Source organism: Oreochromis aureus, linkage group 4 (genome assembly GCF_013358895.1).
Source record: "Oreochromis aureus strain Israel breed Guangdong linkage group 4, ZZ_aureus, whole genome shotgun sequence".
NCBI classification, from domain to species: domain Eukaryota; kingdom Metazoa; phylum Chordata; class Actinopteri; order Cichliformes; family Cichlidae; genus Oreochromis; species Oreochromis aureus.
The window spans coordinates 18,550,929-18,577,020 of record NC_052945.1 but is presented as its reverse complement, the minus strand read 5'-3'; the positions used below and the strand labels follow the sequence as shown (position 1 = coordinate 18,577,020).

General features: G+C 43.2%; 2 protein-coding genes across 3 annotated transcripts in view; one reads left to right on the top strand and one right to left on the bottom strand.

Moving 5' to 3' along the window:
* The window catches only part of lmtk2 (lemur tyrosine kinase 2), a 29,463-nt gene extending 20,281 nt beyond the window's left edge, over positions 1-9,182 (top strand). The window contains exons 9-14 of the mRNA XM_031730098.2: positions 547-668; positions 2,559-2,708; positions 2,844-5,877; positions 5,962-6,094; positions 6,172-6,426; positions 6,908-9,182. Of these exons, the coding sequence (XP_031585958.1) occupies positions 547-668; positions 2,559-2,708; positions 2,844-5,877; positions 5,962-6,094; positions 6,172-6,426; positions 6,908-6,936 (3,723 nt within the window). The 3' untranslated portion in view covers positions 6,937-9,182. The remainder of the gene's footprint in view (positions 1-546; positions 669-2,558; positions 2,709-2,843; positions 5,878-5,961; positions 6,095-6,171; positions 6,427-6,907) is intronic.
* A 1,599-nt stretch (positions 9,183-10,781) lies between these two features.
* On the bottom strand, positions 10,782-25,771 carry tecpr1b (tectonin beta-propeller repeat containing 1b). 2 transcript variants are annotated; one of them, XM_039610582.1, is made up of 26 exons: positions 25,649-25,771; positions 25,358-25,457; positions 23,509-23,741; positions 23,223-23,405; positions 22,945-23,067; positions 22,719-22,841; positions 21,994-22,168; positions 21,318-21,418; positions 21,027-21,128; positions 20,024-20,151; positions 19,312-19,925; positions 19,096-19,211; positions 18,863-19,018; positions 18,611-18,760; positions 18,345-18,502; positions 17,980-18,107; positions 17,552-17,645; positions 14,748-14,844; positions 14,572-14,651; positions 14,433-14,489; positions 14,180-14,354; positions 13,959-14,094; positions 13,675-13,767; positions 13,479-13,585; positions 12,975-13,094; positions 10,782-11,756 (listed from the first exon to the last, which is right to left on the bottom strand). In XM_039610582.1, the coding sequence occupies exons 3-26, from the start codon at positions 23,731-23,733 to the stop codon at positions 11,616-11,618; spliced, it is 3,582 nt and encodes a 1,193-aa protein (XP_039466516.1). In that variant the 5' UTR covers positions 23,734-23,741; positions 25,358-25,457; positions 25,649-25,771; the 3' UTR covers positions 10,782-11,615. The 2 variants fall into 2 exon arrangements, with proteins under 2 accessions (XP_039466516.1, XP_031585960.2); XM_031730100.2 differs by having other exon boundaries at positions 25,358-25,760.
* Positions 25,772-26,092: the final 321 nt, after the last annotated feature.

Genomic DNA, 26,092 nt, shown 5'->3' with positions numbered 1-26,092 from the left:
TTAAGTGCGATGCATAAAAGTGTTAAAAGTGCAAAGAATAAAGCATTATATGAATGGATGAATACGCATGAAGTGATTTGCGTGGTCAGTAAGTAGGCAAGCACTGTTTAAATGCAAGTCAGTTTTATTTATGTTTAAGTCTGGCCATGTTTTTTGGCTGAAGTCAGTGCTTGTGCAACCAGCTGCAAATGAACAGACTGAAAATAAACAGACTTTATCAGAGGCTGTACGTGTTTCCTTTGATCAACGATATATTTCACTGAAGAATTAATACTGTCCTCTCATGTAACATGACATGCTGCATATGCCAGGAAGCTCTGTCTGCTGCATTCCTTTAATACTGCTGGTCTGTCAGTTTGGCTGTCTGAATTTAATACTCATGATATAAGGTCACCCACTCGATCTATTTCTGTAAAGAAAGGGGGAGGCAGTGCAAGAGTGAACCACCTCAATGAGAGCTAATAAACATTTTGTTTAGGTCATATTTCTGCAGTATTTCTTGGAAATAATTGTGTAACAGATTGTTTTTAAACTGTGCTACCATAGGAGGATTACATCATCACAGAGGATGATGTGTATGCACCCCTTCGTTGGTTGGCCCCTGAGCTGGTAGGCGAGCGCCATGGTGGCGTAATTACTATGGAACAGACCAAGCCAAGCAATGTGTGGTATGTACCAGATTTCAGCCCTGCACTGACACTAGAGGGCATTTCAAAAACTGACTCACACATCCAGGCTGACTTGCTGTCATTAGAGGAGTTAACCTGGATCTGTTTTTTAAAAAGCAGCCTTTTAAAACTCCCGATTTAGTCTCCCAAATAACTGTATTAATGTGTTATAACAGGTATTCTAAGTAGAGCCAAATACACTATAGCTCAAATATACATGATTTATTTTTGAAATACAACAAAGTAAAGTATCATAGTAAATGATTACTTACAGTTTTGCTAATGTTCAGCAAAACAACAATCCTGACAGTTCACCAACTTTACATCTCTCCTCACAATATTCTTTTGAGCCCCTCCATGACTGCACAGTTACTACTGCCTGTCTTAGTCAGGACAATCTTACAAATGACTTAGTTTTTAATGCAACCTTTATTCAACAAAGAAAATATAACTTGAGATAAAAAAACAAGTCTATTACCCAAGTACCTAATTTGCCACTGAATACAACTATGTTGACATTCTAAATGTTTCCTTGGGTAAAGAGAAAGTTAATATTTATTATGTAATCCCACAGCTACACTGAATCTACAGCATATACAATTTCCAACCACTTTATTAGGTATTGTTTAAGGCAATTATCTAATCAGCCAATCACATGGCAACAGCACAATGCATTTAGTCATGTAGACATGGTCAAGACAACTTGTTGTTTCATCAAGTTCCAACCGAGCATCAGAATCGGGAAGAAAGTGACCTTGAACATGGTATGTTTGTTGGTGCCAGATGATCTGGTCTGAGTATTTTGGAAACTGCTGATTTTCCCACACAGTCTTCTCTAGTGTTTACAAAGAATGTTCTAAAAAAAAAAAAGAGAGAGAAAATATTGGAAGGCAACAATAATTTAAATAACCACTCATGACAACCGAGGTATTCAGGTGAGCCTTTCTGAATACACACCACATTGAACTTTGAAGCAGGACTACAGCAGCACAAAACCACACTGCATGAATCTGGTGGAAATGTCTCTGCATCCATCCTGGCTTGTATCAAAGATCAAGGTGGTGTAATGGTGTCAGGGATATTTTTGGAACACTTTGTGTGCCAACCAAGTATTGTTTAAAGGCTGTAGTCTACCTCAGTATTGTTGTTGACCATCTCCATCCGTTTATGACCACAGTGTACCAATATTATGATGGCTGCTTCCAGCAGGATAACATGTGTCACAAAGCTTGAATCATCTTAAACTGATTTCTCGAACTTGACAGTGAGTTCACTGTACTCAATTGGCCTCCATGGTCACCAGATCCTAATAGTGCACCTTTGGGATGTGGAGGATCAGGAGATTTGCATCATGGATGTGCAGCCGACAAGTCTGCAGCAACTGTGTGATGCTGTCATGTCAATATGACCAAACTTTATGAGGAATGTTTCCAACACCTTGTTGAACTGATGTAGTTGATTGATTGTACTTCTGAGGGCAAAAGGGGGTCAAACCAGGTACTAGCAAGTGTCTGGTGAATATATGGATAGTGTGTAGCAGAGCGTATCTTTTACCCTGGACACATAAGCAGTGCACGTTTTGTGTAGGGATTTGTGAAGCACAGTCCAAACATGATAAGCTTTCACTGTGAGATTAAGTTGTCTTTAGCTACTTTAGCAACTCAACACGGCGCTACGAAAATCGAGGGGTTTTACCAATTTTGTGTGAAACTGGTAAATAACTACCTATAGACAATAGTTGACTGTGTAAAGTTACTGAAGTTACATTGTCTGGTACCTTATAGAAAATTCATCTAGTTTCAGAAATCTAAAGCAGATACCTGTGGCACATATGTATTACTTATCCTTCTAGTACAACTTTTTTTTTTTTTAATCCTCAATTGTCTGTAGGGCATTGGGGGTCACATTATGGGAGCTCTTTGAGAATGCTGCTCAGCCGTACCCACATCTGTCTGACCGAGAAGTTCTCAACCATGTGATCAAGGAGCAACAAGTCAAGTTGTTCAAGCCACAACTGGAACTTCCCTACTCTGATAGATGGTGAGTCCCTGGAAGATGGATATTTAAGCAGCTTGCATTAAAATTTTTCAATTTAAAACTAATTGCATTGCTAAAATAATTAAGCTGTTAGCAATATAAAGTGTCTAATTTTTTATTTTTTTCCTGTAACTGTAGGTATGAAGTTTTGCAGTTCTGTTGGCTGTCTCCAGACAAGCGGGCCACAGCAGAGGAAGTACACCGTCTGCTCATCTATCTGCGTATGCAAGGCCAGAAGGACATAGAAGAAGATTTCGAGCAACGCTGGGATGCACTGAAGCCTAACCCCACTATGCGGCAGACCACTGTTAGCCATTCCTCCTTCCCAATCTTGGAACAGTTTGCTGATGATGCCCTGAGACAAGAAATAGATGAAATTCTGACTGTGACTGAAACAAGCAAAGGTCTCAGCTTTGAGTATGTTTGGGAAGCGGCTAAGCATGACCACTATGATGGTAACCATGGACGTTCAGGCGTAGACACAACACTAAACTACCACAGCATGTTCTTTCCTGTTTCCAGTGAAGATATTCAGGCTCATTTCCCTGATCCTTCAACCAGCGCAGCAGGAGGAGAAAGTGGGAACACTCCAGGATTTCCTGGGATCTTACCAGTGTTTGATGCTCAAAAGCCATCTAATGGGAATGAATATTATATCCAACTAGAAGAGCAAGGGGAGAGCACTGTTGGGGAGGACGGGAATAGAGAACCAGATATGGGCTTTGGTTCAAGCGGGCAAGATTTTGTTGTGCTCCAAGATGTGCGGCTAGATGAGTCAAGCACAGATGCTGACTTTTTCCACCAAAGTATTGACTCAAAGGATTCATATTTACCAGACAGCCACATCTGGTCGTCTCTTGAAAATGACAGTCCATACCACACCAACATTTTCACAGAAGACGGGTCAAAACAAGAAGACTCGCCTTCCTGGAGGCAGAATTTTATGGAGCTTCCAGAGCGCAGCGGAAACCCTTTCCTTGAAGGGGGAACTTTAGAGGGTGAAGCAGTGAATAGAGATGGAAGCTATGGGGATGCTTTTTTAGGGGAACCCACTCAGGTGGTGAATTCTGTGGAAGCAAAGGATGAAAACATAAATGGAAAAAGTCTTTTGAGTACTGAAAAACTAGCAGATAATTTTATGTTTCTTAAAGATCAAACCCTAATGAAGGAGGGTTCTAGTTTCTCAAGCCCACAACCAAATTTTCTTTTACCTGGTTTAGCCCACGAACCAGAGGAAGCATTCAAAATGAATTCTTGGGATAAGCTTGACTCGTTAGGCAGCTTAAACACAGCAGACACTTATTTTAAATCGGCAGCAAGTAGCACATCCTCAAGACATGAACTTCTAGACTCTCCAAGTAACAGTTTGGGGGAGTTTTGTCAGTCTCTAGAAAATGAGACACTGGTGCCTTCCATTACAGTGGTCACAGAAGATGACACAAGCAACCAGCTGCCAGCTAGAAATAGTTCTTCCACAGAAGACCTTGGTCTGTTGCAATCCTCAAACAGAGGTGTAGACTCTGGTTTTGATTCTACCTCAGAGAGGTTTGAGGTTCTCATCAGTCACACTGATGACCACACCACTGCAATATCTGACAGTGCCAATACAGATTCTTTGTGCACAGATGCCAAAATTCCCAGCCTTGAAGATGACCTTGGAACCTCAAAGGACGACGCTCAGCCCATAGAAAATAAAATGCCTGAACCCCTGCCAGCTCAAGTATTACCTTCAGATAATGGACACAGTGAAGACATAACAAGTAATGATTTGTTGAGTGACCTAATTGAGGATGCAGATATAGAAATGGAAACCACTCTGTCTGATCATGAAGAATCATTTATGGATACCAATGGGCATTCTCATGACAGAGCTTCTCTCCTGGTGTCGGGTCCATCTTTGGACCAGATCAGCCAGGACAGTTTATTGGAAGACAGTATGTCCACCACTGTTCCAACTGTAGAGAACTTTGCTGAAACACCAGACTCATTAGACTCACTTGACATACACAGGCTTGGAGAGCAAGGAGATGAACTGAATGCTCAAATTGCTCAACACAAACTCCAACCTCCATACAGGATATCAGACAGTGGTTATGAGACTGAGAACCTGGAGTCTCCTGAGTGGAACTCTCAGCCAAATGTCCAAGATTCCTCTCCTGTAAAAAATGGCTTGAGTGTTACCAAAGAAGAAGAGGAGACAGAAGAGCTCACAACTGCGGCAAGTCTGGTTCCACCGAAAATCATAATCTCCGAAGTAGAGGGTGTGCCAGATACTCACAGTGAAGATCCCAGTGAGGGAGATCAGCCAGATAATGAAGGTCCTCCTGAGGAACCAATTATGGGAAGTAATTACAGAGACTCTGCATACTTTTCTGACAATGAATCAGAGCCTGAAAAGAAGTCTGAAGAAATAACTGCAGGTGGTTCTGTTGAAGACACGTGGCTGAGGAACTCTACTGACGTGGTTCCCGAGGCTTCTGGAGCTCCTCCACTGGAGGCTTACAAGGAAAAAGATATTGACTCTTTATTTTCTCTACCTGCTGAATCACAAGCCAAGGATGTTAAGGAGATGGGTTCAGTAGCAGATTCAGATATCACAGAAAATGGTGAAAACCAGGTGGTCGAGTCTACCAGCAGCTCCAATGAAGATGGAATTAAACCAGAGGTTTTCAAGGACACCGCATTTACTGATCACCTGGACCCCTCTGAAGGTCTAGAAACCTCAATACTTCCTTCTATTGCCCCAGCTAAGCCAGCAACAGAGAGTGTAGTTCACGCTAAACTCACCAGAACCGACACCAGTGATGGTCATAAAATAAAGGAGCCGGATGTGGAGGGGCGTTACCTGGGGAGGCGGGATGGGTCGGGTTTAGATGGGCAAGAAGATGGTGTAGATGCAGACGAGGAGGACGAGAACAGCGACGACTCGGATGACGACATGCGTGCGTACCAGCTGCACAGCTCTAGCTCAGAAAGCGAGGATGAAACCGTGCACCCGGTGCCAGTTGTAATCTCGGACGACAGTAGGGCGAAGAACCTGAAGAGCTTGTTAAAACCCACGTCTCTGAACATCGGAGCATCATCTTCCCCGTTTCCTGCAAGGTTCGGTGCGGATAACTCCAAAAGAGCCGTGTCTTTCTTTGATGATGTCACTGTCTACCTGTTTGACCAGGTAAAATTTTAGTCTGTGATCTTCATTTTCTTAGTTTGCGGGGCCAGCTGGTAATATGTGTTAACTGAATTAAATCTTAATTAGGAGACGCCCACCAAGGAACTCGGTGACCACTCCTTGGATTCAAACAGTCGGGTACCACAGTTTAGCAGCTCCATGCCCGCTGCCAGCTACCTGAACCGCTTTGCCAACTCTGAGAGCTCAACAGATGAAGAAGGTAATGCCACAAGTCAGCAATAAAAGCCTCTATTTGCACAAAGCATATGTCTTGATTCACTGATTAAATCTTTACAGGTGGTGGTTTTGAGTGGGATGATGACTTCTCCTCACCTGCACCCGCCTTCCTGTCCAAGACAGGTAAAGACACTGTATCCAAGGCAAGGTCCTCATCTGCAGTGTCATCGTTTTCCTCTCTGGCCCCTGCAGTGGGGTCCATGCTGGATACCAGCTGGACCGGCTCCTCAAGCTACTCCCGTTTTTCCATCTCACCGGCCAGCATTGCCAGCTTTTCCCTTACCCATCTTACCGACTCTGATATTGAACAAGGAGGCAAGTAGAGCAGAACAAACTGGTATAATTTTGCACAGTCTTGAATGGATAGCTCAGTATTTTAGGAAGAAAATGTCCATGTCTGTGCAGTAAATACAAAACTTTAATGAAACCTTCCTCACTCAAACCTGAGTCTTCTCCTGGTCTTTCACAAATTAGACCAATTTGTAAACCACTACACTGTACAGCTACAGTGTGTCACGTGTGTGCATCAAATTCACAAACTTTAGAGCTGCACATTCTTACTGAGCCCAGCTAGTCTTGAATTGCAGTCTTGGTTCTAAGTTAAGCTAACCAATCTGATTCCATTGCGTTCCTAATTTTATTATGCAAGTGTCTGAATTTTTTTTTTTTTTTTGAATATATTAAGATTATGTTTAATTTGATGTTCACCACTGTCATCAGAGTTTACATGAACAATAAAATGGTTGTGTTTTCAAGGATTTTACCGCGTGACTAAACTTGTCTTTGTTCACACCAGGAAGCAGCGAGGACGGAGAGAAAGACTAGGGTGCTAAATGAAGGGACCGTTTATCTTCACACTACTGCGGAATGAAGCTACTCTCGCACTTTTTTGGGAGAACAGCCGAATAAGGACAACAGACGATGCAGTTTGTGGGGACAAACTGCAGATGCTTCTCTCAGGCAGAACTATTCTCAGCGGCGTGGCCATGAGAACAAAAGGCTGTAAACGGACATTAGGCAAATAAGACGGACGAGGCCCAGTCCCAGTCTGAGCCACATCACCTCTCCAGCTCCATCTGTGTGTGTGTGTGTGTGTGTGTGTGTCTGTGTGTGTGTGTGTGTGTGTGTGTGTGTGTGTGTGTGTGTGTGTATGATTTTTAGTTCAGTGCAATTAAAATGTTTTGGGGAGGGAAAACAAACTAACTGACGTAGCTTCTAAATGTTTGCTTTAATGCCTCATCATCTGCATTCCAGGCGTTTGGCTGCTTCTTTTTGTTGTGTGTAAGTGCACTCCTTTTCTAGGACTTTTGCTTCACCAAAAAAGAAAAAAAAATTAATTTAATTAAAGAAAATCAACCCACTGGGCTGGTAAACGTATCACTACAGCCAAACAAGAATAAGCTCTTTGATTTTACACACACCTAAAACTGACAGCTTAATTTGTTCACTTTGCTCCTTCATGTCATGCGATTATTTCCGTGATTGCCTTTTATTTTGAAAGAATTTTTTTTTTAAACTTCCTGTTAAGTTTAATCACAGTCTCCTTTATGGAGGGGAAGCCATGTGTGTTGTCTTTCTGTAGCAGCATTTGAATAAACGGGTTGTAACTGCTGTAAGTGCAATCCATGCATAGGATGACTGGAACACTACACTACAGAGGCGACACACTGTATTGTCCTTTGTTTTAAAGGAACATGTATAGTAAGCTGAGTCGAAGTTTGGAGAAATGTCGGTGAGAATTGTGGGATTGTCATATCAGTCGTTAAAGAGGCGACCCAACTGTAAGACAGTTGTGATGAATAACTTAAAACAAGTTGTTGTTGTTTTTCTTTTGTAAAGCTTTATTTTATCCTTGCGAATGTGCAGGAAGTCGCTTTGATGGTTGTCTCGATTACTTTGTCGCTGGGTCTCATTCCAGTGCCTGATGACGCTGAAAGACAGCTGCACCCCTCGATTGATGATCACTAAAAAAAAAAGTTTAGTGGGATGATGTTAAAAAAAAAAAAAAAAAAAGCTGGAGAAGTTTATTTTTAAATGTAAGGATGAAGAAAATGTTATGAGCTGTTTGTAATCAAATGTGCAATGAATTTCATAAATTGGTTTGAATCAGAGTTTGTAGGACAAGCTGACGAGCGTGTGCAGGGACTTTAAGCTTTCACAGCAACTCACTACTAGAACAACGACAACAACAAGAAACTCAACGCTGCTGCTTTTATAAACCCGAGCGTTGTGGACGGAGTTGTTTGCCTTTTTCTTTTTTCAGCTTTGTGTCAAACTTCACTATTTCAGATTGCATTTCCATCTTAAATGACCCTTTCTGTTCAGCTGCTGTCTCTGAGTCTTATCATTTGCGGGGCCGTACGTACAGGGATGTGCATTCGTCGCGATCACTTTCTGTATAGAAGCGCAGTGCAAATGGTTATAGATGAAGACAGACCTTCCTCCTGACATTTTTATGTACAGCTTTAAAATCTCTTATTTGAAACTGTAGGTTATACAGTTAAGGCTTTCCTTTCAATTGACCTTGAATATTTTGTCGCTGATGACGAGATGAGAAGCTGTACTTCACCCGTAATAGCTACATGTCCGTCTCACCTGCCCCATACAAACGACACTGTATCCCAGACAATGTTATCCTCTGTTTAAAAACCAGCAGCCTGTGCTTCAGTTAAACTTGAACATCTATTTAAGGAAATCTTGTTTTATTTCACTACAGTATACATTTGCTTAATCTTGCACATTTGAGAAATGTAACTTAATGTTAAACTGTACTGATGTGTATATAAATGTTAATTTTTCTTTTTTGTCTGTAAATGATGGGAAATTATGTAATTGAGTTCTAGGTATGAGGTTTCATTTTGTAACTTAAACTGAGTTGAATCAGAGGAACATATCACAGTCATCAGCTACAAGCAGTTAAATTAAGACAAACAAGCAGACGTGAAGTCATTCTGTCCTTTAAACTTGTAGAATTAAAAAAATATTTTTACTTCATATTGATCATGCTTAGTGTGATTGAAATGTTTATAATTACACTGTTTAATATGAAAATAAATGCAAATGACTTCTAATTAAGGTTTGTGGCTCGTTCTGTTTTCAGTTGATAATCATGCAGGAGATTAACATGTTTAATTGGATCTAAAGCTGAACTGCAGGACTGAACAAGAGTTGGTGTATGAGGCTCAGGGCAGGCTGCACGGGTAACCTTAAGGCCTCGAGTAGGTTAAGATGTCAAAATGCACAGTGCCACATTTGGCAAAAACTTAAACAAAGCAAATCAGCAAAAATACCTCATCCCTGCTGTTAGTGTACAGGACCTGGGCTCCTTGTGGTCACCAAGTCCACCATGAACTCCCCTGTATGCCAAAGTGCTCTAGAGACGAATGTGAAGCCGTCTGTTTGTTGGCTAAAGCTCGGTCCATGTAACAGATCAATGATCTCGGGGATGGCAGGAAATCTACAGCAGGAATGTCAGTTAGAATGACCCAGTCAGCTTTTCAACATGAGCTGCGGATGGACGAATGATCGCAAACATCACTTAAACTGAAGCAATGCTGTACAGAAGAGTGGGGTGAAAATTCTAGACTGAATACAGAACTGTGAAAACAAGTTTCAGGGGAACTTAGAAATGTGTTGGTGACCTCGTATGAATGTGGCTTTCCAAATCATCCTTCCTGTGTTCTGAGAGTGGTTGTGTTGTATAATATAATGTTAATATTCATTGTGTTAGCACAGGTGTAAACTGTAAAGCTGAAAATATAGTGGTGGACTATCAACCTTTGTCCGATTATGGCCTTCCGTGTTATTCCATGCAAAAAAAATGCAGAAAAACGCAGGATTTCCCACTGCAGTGAGAACCACTCCCTTCAAGAACCAGAACAGTTCTGCTTTCTGTGACTGTTTAATGAAGCTGTCAGCTGATTTTTCTCAAACTACAGACGGATCAGTGTTCTTGCTGCACAGGGTCCTACTTTTCTTTAGAGCCAGCCCCAGTTTAAGCTGGGGGATGAAGAAGTAATACACACTGCTGTATTACATTTTCAACATCCCACATGGAGTAGCCTTTTGAAGTTTAGAGCAAAAATACTTTTGTGTGTGTGTGCATCTATTTTGGGATTATAGACTAAAACATAAGATCCCAGATTCTTTCAAATATACTCGGTTCAGAGCAGATTAAAATGACAAAGGTCTTTTTTTAATGCAGGAACATCCTGTGATCAGTGCTGGAAGGTCAGCGGATTTGTGCTGCAGCTGAAACATCCGCCTCCAATCAAAACTGCAGATTGTGTCTCGGATTTTTGAGATTCACTGCAGTCTGATACGTCTGCAGGACTTCACAGCAGACAGTTTTTGCCTCTAATCGCTCACTTTAACATTTTTGATTGTCTAAAGAATTTTTTTTTTCACAGCTAGTTTCAGCACTTGTGTAACTTTACAAAAATACGGCGCGTTAACCTAAATGCACATATAGAGGGAGGAATTCAGGAAACATCCTGTGCACACCTGTGTAACAATATATGAAATTCTTCAGTGGATGAGAAACAGTGCATAAAAAAGCATATAAAATAGCAAAGACATGTGGAAAGGTGAATGAGTTTATAAACCCAGGGTCAAACTTCCAAAGCCAGCTCCTGTGAAATGATGTCAAACCACAAAACGGTATTTCCAGACGTTTATTTCACATTTCAATGCCCTTGTAAGATGAATGTCCAGCCGTGGTGATATTCAGACCTGCTGTGGTGTTACGGTCATAGCGGTTATCTAGATGTGTATGTATATGTATATCAACAGGAAGAGCTTCTCATTTTATTGCAGAAGGATAGAAAGGTATTGCCTGGCAGTAAAAAGAAATATATTTTTCCCACACAGAGTGAGTGTATCAAATTTTTTTGCCAGTCATTTTGAAAATATCAGCAGCCAAAAATACACTCCATTGCAAACATGTAATGGTCCAAAATAAATGGAGAAACACAACTCAACAAACGCATCATAAATAAATGATAACACATGCAAATGTACATGACAGGCAACTCAAAACACAAAAACAAACAGAACAAGAGTCTACAAACCGATAACAGCTTAGGCTACTCTGGGATTGTTTGAAGTTCATTTGGTAACCAAGCCTTAGCCCTTCATCGTATCCCACCTTCTTAGGTTTTATCAGGCTGCTGTGGAGAAGAATTAAAAGCTATTGCTAGATCCTGTGACATCCAGTAGCCAAAGCTTAGTAAGAGCCACAACATGCGCTCACTTTTTTCTCTGTTTTGTCATCACTGAATACTGACATGATTTCTGCCTGGGAAACAAGCCAGCGAGTAACATTCATCCATCGATCAAGTTTCAAATCCAGCCAGTCCAAACCCATGGGTGTGATTGTGCATGTCCCTTTATACCAAGGGATAGGAGTTCATTGAAATGGTCTGAGGAGAGATACTATGTATAGATCCAGGCACAAACAGGGCTGAGGAAAAAGGACGAGAAGGAAACGGGAGAGAGAAAGAGAGCTACACGCTTGTGGCGCTGCCGTTCGCTTGAGTCGGGCGCTGCGGGTGGATCGGGCTGCGCGATGGGCCGGCGAGAGGAGGGTGAGGGCCTCGAGGAGCCTCTGCGGAGTTCCCCCTCACACTGATGTGCTCCCATCCTCCCTGGAAGTCAAACACACGCAAATAATAAGAAATACTAGAAAAAGCTTAATGTGCATGTGATTGCATGTGATTAGCAGCACCTGGCTGCTACTTACGCACTTGATTCCTATGAAAGAGGTAAAGTTGGACTTTTCCAGAGTTCTTCTGCATTTTGGTTTAGTTTTTGTTAAATAAATAAAGACATGGTGTAATTTGTTGTTGTATTTACCTTATTTTAAAACCTTGTATCTACCAGATAGATTTTTTTATATTGTGGATATGTAAAACTTTAGAACTGAAAGCAGGTGTCACTTCATATGACTGTATATATTTTGCTGGTTTTTAAAGTGCAGTAAATTTGAACCTAATTATCAGACAATTAAAGAAGGGCTTTACTTCAAATCTTAACGCTAAGTTTGAAAGGTGCCTTTTGCCAATAGCCTGAATTCTTCAATTTAAGTAAGGAGAACGTGATGGCCCTGCCTAAAGCTTGTGCCTCAACATCACTGTTTGCATACAGAATATACTTCTCCATCAGTGTGTCTGCCAGCACGAGTGAACCTGAGCTGATCATCTTGCACTGTGAGCTAATAAATAGGGGATAAGATTTAATTTACACTGGCAAAATACTGGCTGTTGCATGAGCTCTGTTAAACATTGTTTGACAGAGCTATTACCCCTCTGCTAATCATTACACTGTGTTTACTCTGCATTTTATTTTTATAGGCCATCATACCTACAGCGTAGATTTATCACAGTACTATTAATCAAGCTTGAGTGGTTTATGCTCTCTTATGAGAGCCACTTTCCCTCCGTCTGATTTCACAGAGCTACATTGAGGTTAAAAAATATTTGAAAGTCACCCTTTTGGTTGTTTCTTCACTACAGCACCGCATGAGTATCGATCAGCTGATGAAAATTGTTGAAAAATCCATCCTTCTACTGAGATCACTCCTGATCAGGCTTCAGTGAACAGTAGACTGATCAGCTGAAGGGGCTGGATGCATCTCACATGTCCTGTGTCAGAGTTTTGCTGGATTTTTTTTACTGTTTCTTACCACAGGAGTCCTAGTTTCCTCCAAGTATTTAGGGACACACTGCACACTATGCTGTGATAATAGCTTTTTGGAAATCATTCTTTTGGTGCTAGGATACAATATTATGCTATCTTTGGCATCTTTCAGTTTCAACTGAAGAAATGGGAACAGTTTTTGCAACAGGTATCAACCAGGAGCTCACCCCTATCCCATAGTCCCAGGACAGGCCCTTGGGCTGCATGGGTCCCACACTCGTCCTGTGGCAGACGGCTCCGGGAGTCTCGGCAGGGAAACCTGGAACTCCATCTGCTATGATCCACACCTGGAGAAAACAGCATCGCTGACACAAACTCCAGCCTTACAACGTGGAAATGTAGTTATTGATGGATAGACTTCTTGTTTTAAGCGTTTGCTTGAGTGTCTGGGACAAGTTTTATTTAGTGTTTATTACACTCAGCTAAGTCTCTGGGGTGATGGGTTTTTCAGACTTTGGTAACTGAATGCTAAAAACGCATCTGTTTAGATGGGCAACTGGGTGATATGAATGCAACAGGTCTGCTATTATGTAAAGTTAAAAGCATTAAGAGAATTCAAATTAACTCCAGTTTTACTATAAATGCAGTTTATTTTGTTATTCTTTTCAGATTCTGTTTTACTTTTAATCCATTACTGCTTGTTTGCTTCTGTAAACTGTGGTAACACTGACCTGGTCCAGCGGCCCCACAGAAACCTTGGTGACATTGTTGGAGATGAGCTCCCAGGCGGAGCCCTGTGGGTAGCTGGGCGTGAGGCCCTGTCTGTACCACAGGTTACCTAAATGACATTAACAGAAGGTATTGCCATTTAACTCATGTTCTCGCATTTTAATAGACATTGGTCCAATAAAATTTAACATTACTCACTGTTTTCATCCACAGCAAAGACAGAGGTCCGCCCAACAGAGAGCTGTCTGAGGGTCTGTCTCAGGGGGGAGGGGATGTGGTACCAGCACTCTCCTGCAGACAGACAAAAGCTCTTGTAAAATGGACAAAGTCTGTCTCTCTTTGGTTTCTCACTGGTTATATTAGTCGATGCATGCACTCACATCATAAATCATTTAACTTTATTCTCTTTTCCTCCAGAACACATTATAACTTTATGACTTGTATATATATGATTCATTATGAGATTTATAAATTTAACTGACCTGCAGGGTTTTGTGGGGATACTGATCCTCTGTAGAAGACAGCTCCATCCTTGGCAATGGCCCATACCTGATTGGCTCCACCGATAGAGATGGACTTAAAGGGCTGGTCGGTGCCCACATGGAGCCACGAACTGCCCTATGTTGTCAGACCCAGTGAGGTTAGAGATGGTTAGAAGTGTGAAGTGACTACCTATAAAACAGATCCTCAGCACGTTTCTCACCGCAGGGTTTTGGAGGCTGACTCCCAACCGACACAGGACATCTCCCTTGTCACTGAGGGCCCAGACAGGGACCTGCTCCATTTTGCTCTGGGCCAGGCATGGCATCAGTGAGATGTCACTCAGGCGGATGGGTGGGACCTGCTTCCATGGAGCTTGCAATGTGATCTTACACTTTCTGCGTGTGGATATGTTATTGTCAAGATGCTGCAAAAACTGAGCGCTACAAAATCCCAGCGATGAGAAGTGTGCTCACCTAGTCCATCTTCTGCGTCTAACAAAGTCTTTAATCGTTTTGTGTCCATGAAACGTCCTGTAGAAAACAGATGAGTCAATCAAAAGGAAAGACTTCTTTTGAGACACCCTAATAAAAACAAATAAAAAAGCTTACATACGTGGGAAAGTCTGCAGCGTACTGCCAGCCTTCTTTGTCCGTTCCTCCGGGGACGCTGTAGTCCACGGCCCACTCTGACACCTGAAACAAACATTCATGGCAGAGAATGCCAGTGAAACAAAAAGATGAATATGATGCAGGAATTTCGGAGGAACCAATCCCTCGGATTCTACCTACCCAGGACCACTGAGGGGAGGGCGGGTATGTGCTGCCTTTGATGCACTCCTTCAGGCCGCTTTCATCGCTCCACATAGGGCGGTCTGTAGGAAGCCCTCTGGAGGAGTAAATCACAAAGGAATGGTGTAAGGTGGCGAGAACAGCTGCAAAGCTTACAGTTTTTCTCGATTGCTTAAACACTATAACCAGGCCTCTAAACTAAAATTTCAAAACCATAAACGCTATTGGTCAAAAAGCTCACCCATTTCCCTGAACTATAAACACTATTCCCTGCTTTGACACATGACTCAAATTTGGTGAACTGGTACTGCAAAACTCTACACACAAATCCCTACATTTTACAGTGCTTACACCATGTAGTCATGTAGAAAGCACTAGCATGCAATAATGTTAACTTAAGTCAGCATAGCTTGAGCCCAATTAGCACACAATTAACCAGGTGGAAACACTAGGAGTCAAAATTTAGCACACACCAATCAGAACCTGCGATGGATAGATAAAAGGGCCAAAGTCAGCTCATTCAGGTTTGAAACAATGGATCCAAAGAGATGCAAAGGAAGAGGACGTGGTGGAGAAAGAGGGCGTGGTGAAGGAGGAGGACGTGGTGGAGAAAGAGGACGTGGTGAAAGAGGAGGACGTGGTGGAGAAAGAGGACGTGGTGAAAGAGGAGGACGTGGTGGAGAAAGAGGACGTGGTGAAGGAGGAGGACGTGGTGGAGAAAGAGGACGTGGTGAAAGAGGAGGACGTGGTGGAGAAAGAGGACATGGTGAAAGAGGAGGACGTGGTGGAGAAAGAGGACGTGGTGAAAGAGGAGGACGTGGTGGAGAAAGAGGACGTGGTGAAGGAGGAGGACGTGGTGGAGAAAGAGGACGTGGTGAAGGAGGAGGACGTGGTGGAAGAGGAGGAGGAGGTGGTGAAGGAGGTGGAGGTGGAGAACGCGGCGACAAGGAAGGGAAGAGCAAGGGCACGAAGACAGTCAGTCTCGGATGAAATTGAGCTACTTTAGTTGACCATGTCCTTGTCCATGGGATGACTATGAGGGAGGCTGGGCAACGAGTACAACCAAATTTGAGTCACTTCACTGTTGCCTCCATCATCAGAACCTTCAGGGAGGAAAACAGGTAGGTGTACTTGCAGTAAGACTGCTTTGTACAGTAACGTTTAAGTTACTGAATTTATGTGTCTTGAGTTTCAGTATGTTTCCATTATTTTCCTGTAAAATGAATGTGTGACAGTTACAGTAATGAGTGCTTCTATTTTTGTAGGACACAGAGACGACCACCTGGTGGAGGCAGGTTAAGGCTTTTGTCGGAGGAGCAAGAGAGGAACTTGTAAACATGGTAATTGCAAATAATGTAATCCGCCTGCAAGAGATTCAAAGGAGAGTGATTGAGGATGATCATCTTTTTTCGAGGCATAAATGCCATCAGCCTCTCCACAATTGACCGCATCCTCCGAAAGAATCAATTCGGATGAAACAGGCATACCGAGTCCCTTTCGAACGAAACTCTGACAGAGTGAAAAACTAACGTGTGGGAATATGTTCAGGTATGAGTTTTGATACTGTATAAGGTATTGTGTACCATCACAGCATGGCAGTTTATGCTGCCATTTCAGCACTCTTGAACTTTGGTTCAGGGTACCGATTGACTCTACTGTGTTATGTGTTTTGCAGAGAATCTTTGAGATTGAAGGACGGCCTGTTCCCCATGAAATGATCTTTGTGGATGAGGCAGGTTTTAACCTGACCAAAAGAAGGAAAAGGGGAGGAACATAATTGGCCATCGGGCTATTGTAAATGTCCCTGGTCAGCGTGGGGGAATGTCACTATGTGCGCAGCCATCAGCCAACGAGGGGTACTCCACCGCCATGCCGTACTAGGACCCTATAACACTATGCTTCTCCTTGCTTTTCTTGATGGTTTAAGACAACATATGTTCCAGCTGGACTACAGGGAACCAGCACAGCCAGAGCAGCCTCACTACGTTGTTGTGTGGGATAACGTCAGCTTCCATCGCGCTGCTCTGGTTCGTGACTGGTTTACCAATAACCCAAGGTTTTCTAATATCTTTCTGCCTGCATACTCCCCTTTCTAAACCCGATAGAGGAGTTATTTTCGGCATGGCGGTGGAAAGTGTATGACCGAGAACCTTATGTCCGTGTTCACCTCCTTCAGGCCATGGAAGAGGCCTGCCTAGACATATCAGTAGATGCATGCCAGGGGTGGATCAGGCATGCAAGAGGATTTTACCCCGCTGCCTGGCTGGGGCCAATATAGCCTGTGATGTGGATGAGATTCTCTGGCCTGACCCAGACCAAAGACAAGATGCTGTGGTGGGATAATGTTTCTGGTGTGTGTTGTACTGTATAGTACATGAATGACAATGTGCCACTGTACATACATTGGTTGCGTCTTTTGTGTTTATCATGTGACAAGGGTTTTGAAGGGAGAACCATAAGCAACCTAATTGTTTTGGAACTATTGTTTTGAATTAATTGTACCAGTGTGCAAAACTCTGTTGTAGTGTGTGTGTTTTTGAGGGCTTGTGTTTGATGTCTGAGGGCAAAGTTCGGTTTTTCAGCAGGAGTGAATAGTTTTGGGTGTAGAGCTTCATTTTGACCTGGAAATAGGATGTTTGGGGAATTGAGTGAGATGTTATGGATTTGTGTTTACTGTTGTGCGGATATGAGGCGTAGTTTCAAGAAATGTGTTTTAGCAATCGAGAAAAACTGTAAAATAAAGTGCAAAGACTTAAAAACTGTAAAAGATGGGGTGGGGTGTGTGTGTCGGGGGACAACCCTACTTGTCTGTATATCCAGTCATAGGGTTCCATCTTTGATTCTCATACACATGCACACTCCTGACGTCGGTCTGCTGGTGCATCTGAACGGCACCTCCTGCAGAAACGAAGACACATATTAAAGTTTCATGCAAGTAAGGGAACGAATATTTATGCATGTGTATCTGTGTGTGCTTCTACAGTAGCAACAGATGGAAGAGACTTTAAACTATGCTCAAGTAGTTGCACATCAAACTAGAACATGCTAGCAAGAAAAGAGTAGACTGTTTTTTTTTTTTTTTTAGATATTTGCATGTTAGTATTTTATTTATTTGGTAACAATCAGTTAGCTGGAAAAGGTTTGGCTTTGCTAAATAAGAACATGTCTTTATTTTGAAGTACTCCTTGTATAGGTGTGGGGACATGGGTAATCGTCTACACAACATGTTTACCCGGGTTGGGCTGTTGCTCACAGCGCCCACTGTAGACCCAGGCGGTGCCGTCCCACCCGATGCCCCACACCAGCCCCAGACTGTTAGACTCTACACAGCGCAGGTGGCCGTGGATCTGGCGCCAAAACCTGCAGCACCATACAGCGGAAGCACCCAGTGTTAGCTCCAGTATAGTTAGCACAGACTGAAAGTGATTAGCTGCTCAAATGCTACCCACTTTAACCAGACAGCAATGTACGTTAGCATGTTAGTGAGGCAGTGATTTAAAATAAAAACAGAGTGATGAGAAACCAGGTCAAGACAGTGAGAAAGAATGAAAAGACATGAAAAAGCAGACAGAATCCACTACTCGGTATCATTCTCACATGAGGTCACAGGCCATGGCATGCGCAGGGGCCTCCAGCGAGAGGGATGGCTCGTGGACCATGATGTCTCCCTTTGATGTGGTGGACCACAGGGCCTGTCTGGAGGGGGGACCTGTGATCCCTCGACACTCACAGCAACAGTCAGACAACAGGCACAACTGAAGACACAAAGCAGATCCGGAAACAATGGAGAATCTGATCAGCTTCACTGAAAAATAAAGATGGGAACAACTGTCAAACTGCTTAATGATGCATAAAGCTGTTACCCAATCACTCATATCCTTTTCGCTTTGTGCTGCCAGGACCAGAGGCCACCTCTGTTTGGTCCTTTCGGCTGTGTACACAGCAAAGGCATAGTGGCAGTCCCTGAGCACCGGAACCAGCGCCGTCACTTCATTTATAAACACATGAAGGTACTGAGACACAGAGAATGAAGAGAGAGTGACCAAGAGACATCTATCTCTGCTTTCTGTCACTTCCTATGAGACTTTAACTGGTTGCAGCTTAACACAACCGACCTTCTTTTCATCATACTGTGTGTAGTAAACAAAGAAAATGCTGTCCTTTCTGCCATCTGACTTGGTGGACTGCTCGAGAGCAACGGCCACATCAATCCAGCGCTGAGGTTTCCAGTCTCTCCACCAGCGCAGTGTGCCCTTACGCACCCACACCGACTGATGAGAGAAAAGGAGGCACAGATGTAGACACGGAGGAACATGTTAAGAGACATGCCAAATATAAGCTGTCTTACGTTGCTTCTCTCCAGCGGTTTCTTGCTGATCTCCTCTCTGTGTTCCTGCTGCTGTGGCTGTTTGCTCCAGGCGGCTGACTGGACTGGAGTCAGTGACAGAGAGGTGGTGAGAGGACCTGACGGACAGAGATACAGCTCACACAATCATTCAGAGACATAAAATGGAGCAAAAACACAATATCACAATGTAAGTATTGTGACTGGTTGTCCATATACCTGCAGGACTAAGCCAGCTAATCTGTGAACTCGCATCCACGTCGCAACCTCCACCGGTAATCCAAGCCCACACTGGTCCTTCCTCTTCCCCCACTCCCCGAGAGCTCTCCAGAGTCCCCAGGGCATAAGTGGCAGCCGCACTGCCATCGCCCGCTGAGGGCCCTGCCGCTTGTGCACCTCGAGCCGCCTCTGCCCCCTCCAGGTCCACGTTCATCCAGGGGACATCGTGCCCTCCGGCATCAGGGGTTTGGAGTACTGGGGCCGGAGGTGGCTCCTCACGCTCTTCCTGCGGCATCTCTGTGATGGACGGTTGCAGCGTGGAGGTTCTGTCACGATCGGACACCAGGCTGTTGATGAAGCTGTCACTGGCAGGAATAAAAGGCTTGGGGGCATTCGTTTGGGGGGCTAAAGGAGCATCTTCTTTTTCCTGTGGAGGCGTAGGTGAGTCAGAGCCCCCTAAGGGGACTACAGAGGGCGCTTCTGCCTCTAAGACGGGGGTGTTAGAAGTGCTGTTTTGAGGGTCGGCAGGACCCAACTCTGAGTCTGAATCAGTGCAGCTCAGAACGGAGCCCTGTGATGCCTCAGTCAACTGCCCGTCGAACTCACAGTCATCCCTGTTAAACAACACACATGCAAACACACACGCAATATTAAGCTTGAATGTGCACTGTACTTGCCAATTAAATTATGCAGTTAATTTATTTATGCACACCTGGGGGGGATAACCTCTTTACTATTGCCCCATTGGGCAGAAACAGGGATCCAGCCATTTCCACTTGGTTCAGATGGGGTGACACCTATTCTAAAATACAGGCCGCGGTCCTCACCAACCGCCCACACCTAACAGAAGAACAGAGAAAAAAAACTAAACAAATGGTGTAACATAAAAAATAAAAGACGGCCATTGATGTACATGCAATATTTACTTATTGAGTTATTAAATAGTTTTCACTCTCAGTAATCGCAGGAAAATATTCACTCCTCAATAACACATCAGAAGCTCTAGGACACAGGCAAGTACTACTTTATAAGGCTATATACTGTAACACTGGCTCCTGCCACCTCACACAAGCCATTCCCATAGTTGCAACCCTGAAATATGAAATATGGGATACGATGACGATGGCTTGGCCAGCTTCTAATTAGGGAGTCTCCCCCTATGTGAGGCGAGTAGGAATATAGTCTGGGGATATATAAGGCTGGGCCTGCTGGGACATTGGCTGGAACGTCTGGCTGTACTCTTGTTACAGTGCAGGACTACAGGCAAGAGAAGGAGGGGGACATGGGTGAGACTGAAAGGGAGGAGGTGCGAGATATGGGTTTGCAGAGCTAGCAAAGTCTTCAGCAGTGAGGCACAGGAGCGAAGGCTTTCTGCCTCACCCTCAGACCTGACCTGGTTTGTCGTGAAACCAGATCCAGAGTGTCAGTAATGTGAAGCAGACAGAGGTGGTAGCAGTCAGAAGTACAGAAGCTGTGCAGAGCAGGCACCATCAGCAGTGGAGTTTAAAAGACCCAAGCAGCAAGAAAGTTCAAGTAAAATCTTATCCTTAATAGTTACATTTCACCCACTTCAGTGGCAACAGCTAACCTATTAAATCCAAGTTCTAAGCATTTGAGGAATATCTTTTCATATAAGCAGTATTATATTATAAAGTTGACTCGTTTAGCTGTTTATTTAACCTGATGATCCGGTTTAAGCTCTAAGCTCTCCTAACCTGGTCATTCAGTCCTACGTCCACCATCATCATCTCCCCTCCGATGCTGATCCAGCCAGAGCCACAGGGGTTGTGGGAGTTCACGCCACGCCTGAACCACACCTGGATTCACGCACCGATGTTGGGGTCGTTACTCAAAAAATTATTTTAGTGCAGTAGCAGTAATACAGTAATACAGTTTACTTGTTTTTAAAGCAAAGCATTTGTTTCATTTCAGTCTCAAGAAAATTGCAGTGACACTGTCCGTAGGCTACAATGCCCTAACATCACTGCAACTGACTAATAACCCACCTTGTAGTCCTTAGTGACCACCCAGACCACACTGACTCCTACAGCCACGTGAAGCGCTTCAATTTCCTTTCCCGGTGATTCCACCTCGAGCCACGACGTGCCTGACAGAAGAAGAAGAAAATGCTTTACAAACGCAGCACAAAGGCGAGTCTTCCTCATAATTAGGACGCCGTCATTACTGAGAAGCTTTCTGTTGAGTTCTCAAAGCATCTAAACATGAACAAACCAGATGTGCTGCTGATTTTTATCTTTAAAAGGGAGCGAGTCTTCCTAATTCGATACACACTCATATTTTTAAGGTTTTTTAAAAATATGTTTGCCACTTTTATGTCTTTAATCCTTTACTTTTGATACCGACCTTACTGGAGTATGACAATATCACATGTTGTATATTTACTAAGACCAACAGTTGGAAATGCAATGAATTTCACTAGATACTTTCTAGATGTGTCATTAATCAGTGGGACTGTGTTATAATACTATTAAAAAAATGATCATAGCATTTAAACTGCATTAATAATGACTTTCAGAGCAGCTACATAATGATTCCTAACTGAAAGAGTCCCAAAATCACTGAGTGATCCTGTATGAGACATTGTTGAAGTAAGGAAAAGGGGACCAGAGTGAGACGTAATGGAGAATTGTTGAGTAAATGTGAGCTACAATCGAAGCTCACCAGTGGGACTGTCCAGGCTCAGGCCAGTTCGTGCCAGCAGGTTCCCATCCCAGAGTAAAGCCCACAGCAGGTCTCCAGGACCAGCTGATATCTGAGCCACCTCCTTGGGCACTTCAACTTCTTCCCAGCTGGTGCCTTCTGGCACACGAGGGTGGATACCCTCTCTGAACCACACCTGCAGGGTAAAGGTAACATCAGCAGATCATCATCTGACACACCCCTCCATTTAAAAAGATAGATCCATACCATGTTAGGTGGCTGAGCTCATTCTGGGCTAGACAACAGAGCATCAAATTTAAGTGGATTAATCATCAAGTTAGTCACGATTTAGCTGGTTCACGAGAAGCCTTATGGTCAAGGACTATATGAAACTATATGAAGTCATGCTGCCCTCTTGTGGCTAAACCTTAGAACGGGCCTGCGCTCAGCATGAGAGCATCCTGTTGCAACAGAATGCATCATTAATGCATTGTTTGATCTCACGAGATTTAAATGTGTTTGTGAATGTGCTTGATTAAAGCTTCCACAGCACTGTATTGACATTGTTGGTGGAGAAGTTTTATACTTCCCTGAACAACAGCAGGATGTTTTTATAGCTTTTTATAACTTTTCAGGAACTTTCTGCACAGTCGTAGCCTCTTTTTTTAATTTTATGGTATGGTTATTCATTTTAATACACATTTATTATGATTACAGTAAATGGGTCTTACACACACATTGCTCACCTGTCCCTGTTGAGATACACTCCAGAGGTAGGGATACCTTCCAGACTGGTCGCTCATCTCCCAGCCACCACAGCTGATGTCACAGAGCGGCAGTGGAGGTTTCCTGGGATTGTCCAAGGGGATCTGCAGAGGAAGAGGAGGCTACTGTGGTAATTCTTTTGCTTTGTCTCATAGTGAATGTAACATGATCATATAGAAATACAGAATAAATGGAGACTTTTGAAACCTTTGCCCAAGTGCCTTGTGCTATGTATCTTCTGTAGCGGATCCAACGTCTACGACGAACACAAGAATTCCACTTTTTGTCTGGGGAGAAGTTGGCTGGGAAGTCAACAGCATACTCCCAGCCCTGCAGAGTTCAAGGTAGTCAGTGTGTGATTAAAACTGGAAGTATTTGTTTTAAATATGAATTAAATATTGTGAGAAACAGAAGAACAGAGGAAAGACAGGAGGATATAAATAAAGGGTTTGTATGTGTTCACGAGGAGCTGAGTTATTTCTCACCCCAGTCTGGCTGGGTTCTCCTCCACAGGTGTGATCCACATACCAGTCTCCCTCCCACTCCCAGCTGCGGGAGGGCAGCTGGAAACTGTGGAGCGGCTGGGGATTCATTCCGGTCACATCGCTCCACGGCCAGCGGTCGGTGGGCAGCAGTGTGTCAGTAAAGCCATCCACTGGGTTCCACCTCTGAAAAAACAAACATTAAAAAAAACGCAGAGCAACACAGAATTATTATTAATCATAAACAGCATCTCCATTTACAGCATACAAACATACAAGCTTGTCCCACCTGGTTTTCATAGGTCTCCTCCCGGTAGCGGATCGGGGTCTCACTGGGCATCATGTTGAGGTAAACATGGTGGTCACAGCCGATGCCCCAGCAGCGCCCCTTCCCTGCAGAGACACGTTTGAGCTCTAGCAGCGAGTCATCAGCACGTTCCCAGCGCTGGCCGGCTGTAGAAAGGCTGTACACTCTGCCGTACACGTCCACGGCCCACAGAAGTGTTATGGGCATGATGGCTCCTGAACAGGAACAAGAGGACAGCACTCATCATTCCAAGCTGTGTCTTATATATTGTAAAACTCTCTCCTTATAGCATCGAAAAACATCCCTCACAAATCACAAATGACTGCATTATGTGTTTTATTTTAAAAAATTCATGAATAAACAAATAAGTGTCTAACATATTTTCTGTAGTTTTAGGTTTATATGGTTATAAGTTTTGGGGCAATTATATATTTGTTGTAGTTTTGCCCCTGTATACCAACACTGTGGATTTTAAATCAAGTAATCAAGATGTGATTGAAGTGCAGACTTTTTATTTGAATTCAAGGAATTTAACAAAATAAGGAATTAGAGTCATTTTTATACATAGTCCCTCATTTTCAAGGGCCCAGTAGTAAATAGACAATGCTCAATGCCAGATGAAAAACATGAGCAGATAAAAGATCTGGAGCTGATTTGAACTTGCTGTTCATTTGAAATCTCAATATGAGGTCCAAAGAGATGCAAGTTTAGAAGTTAGATTAAACAATGGATTAAAACAAGAAAAAAGAAAAAAAATAAACTTATCAGAGTGATAGCAAACTTTTAAGAATTGCCCAAATCAACAGTCTGGTCCATTCTTAAAAACTGGCCAGCTGAGCAACACCAGAAGTCCCAAAAGGCCACAGAAAGTGGATGATGACAGAATTATTTCCATGGTAAAGAAAAACTACTTCACAACATCTAACAAAGTCTAACCAGTTTAAAACAGGGTGTACAACACTGGTTCCACACCTGAACAAGAAAGCCAGATTAGACCAGAAAAGAGGGCAGTGCTTCAAAGCGCAAATTATTACTAGCGTAAGTGGAAAAACAACCCAAGAAAAAAAATATATAAACTTGACCTCAACCCACCAGAGCAGCTTGTCGGTCACTGAAGACAAAACTAAATGCAGAAAGACAAACAAACCAGTAGCGACTGAAGGAAGCTGCAGTAAAGCCCTGCCAGAGCATCTCACAGGAGGAAACAAGGTATTTGGAGGTCAGACAATCATTGGCTGCAAAGGTTTTTCATCCAAGTGTTAAGAAACAGTCCTTATTAGTTTGTCCAGTTACTTCTGAGCCTCTGAAAATTGTGCACTATGTAGGGTATAAAAAGCTGTGTCCTAAACAGTTAATGCATTAATTTTACAGTGCAGACTTTCAGCTGATTTAAAGCTGCACAGTCGTTGATTGCTAGAATTAAAATCTATGGTAAACAAAAACGCGATGGACTCAACTTAATCAACTCAACTTTATCTTCTGTAAAAACAAACAAACAAAAGAGGAAGTCGACTTTTATCTTGAAAAGCTTGACCGGAAGTCTTCCTTTTATGTTGGTTGGCTGGCTTGACCCTTGCTTTATCGACTGACACTAATCCGCTACAGTATACCATGTCAAGGCTTTCCATTGAGCCGGGCCCTTTTGTTTGCCTCTCTTATAAACAGAAGTAAACAGGAAGAGCTCATCACATCAGAGTTTTTATAAACCTGCAGTTGTCCAGGCTGAACTTGTTATGGATGACAGACAGCAGTAAAGCTTTACGCACTCACGCACAGGAGCTCCAGTAAATCCAGGATCAGAAACACTGCACGGGCTCCCGCAGCAACCTACCTGAATATTGGTATCCGATCCGCGGTTGTCAAGGGAATATCCACAGACGCGTCATGACATCAGGTGCAGCAGCCGATGCCTGTCATCCCCGAGGCTCATGCTGGCACACATTCAAACCCCCATGTTATTAACAACAGACGGGATGCAACGCCTGCTATGCAGCATGATAACACAGTTGATATCTACTAAGATGTGCCGCAAAGTCGGCTATAAGCTGTTTACATCCTCAGGGAACAGGCAGCAGTCAGCTGGCGTCCAGCCTCCCCCCAAAACGTTCCAACTGTTACTTACGCATGAGGCTCCGTGACGCAGCAGCACCTCTGGGGAGAACAAATAAAGTCATCCATGCACACAGTAGTATTAAATTCACATTCTGGACCACAGGAATCCTCCGTGCAGCTCCCACTCCACAACAGGAAATGGAGGAAGTGCTGCTATGATTGGTTGAAGCTCGGCAGGAGCGTGGGATCTCTTTCTCCCATTGGTCGAACACCGGAGCCCATGATATATTTTTTTCCGACCGCTGCAGCTGATCAGCGGGCATTTTTTAATAATTTATTCAGCGCCAGATGAATTATTGAAGCGCGAGCTTGGTTACAGTTTGGAATATTTCACCACAAACTCGAGTAACAAAAATAACTTAACTTTTGAACCCGATGGGATAGGTTAATAATAATAATAATGATAATAATTGAAAAATAGTGACGTTTAGTAAAGCATGAACTATAAATCTGC

Coding starts and splice junctions, on each gene's coding strand:
- tecpr1b (XM_039610582.1), bottom strand. CDS start 23,733: ATGCCCATAACACTTCTGTGGGCCGTGGACGTGTACGGCAGAGTGTAC. Junction 19,926..20,023: donor AAAGAGGTTATCCCCCCCAG/GTGTGCATAAAT, acceptor GTTGTTTAACAG/GGATGACTGTGAGTTCGACG. Junction 14,845..17,551: donor ATGACTGGATATACAGACAA/GTAGGGTTGTCC, acceptor TTACTCCTCCAG/AGGGCTTCCTACAGACCGCC.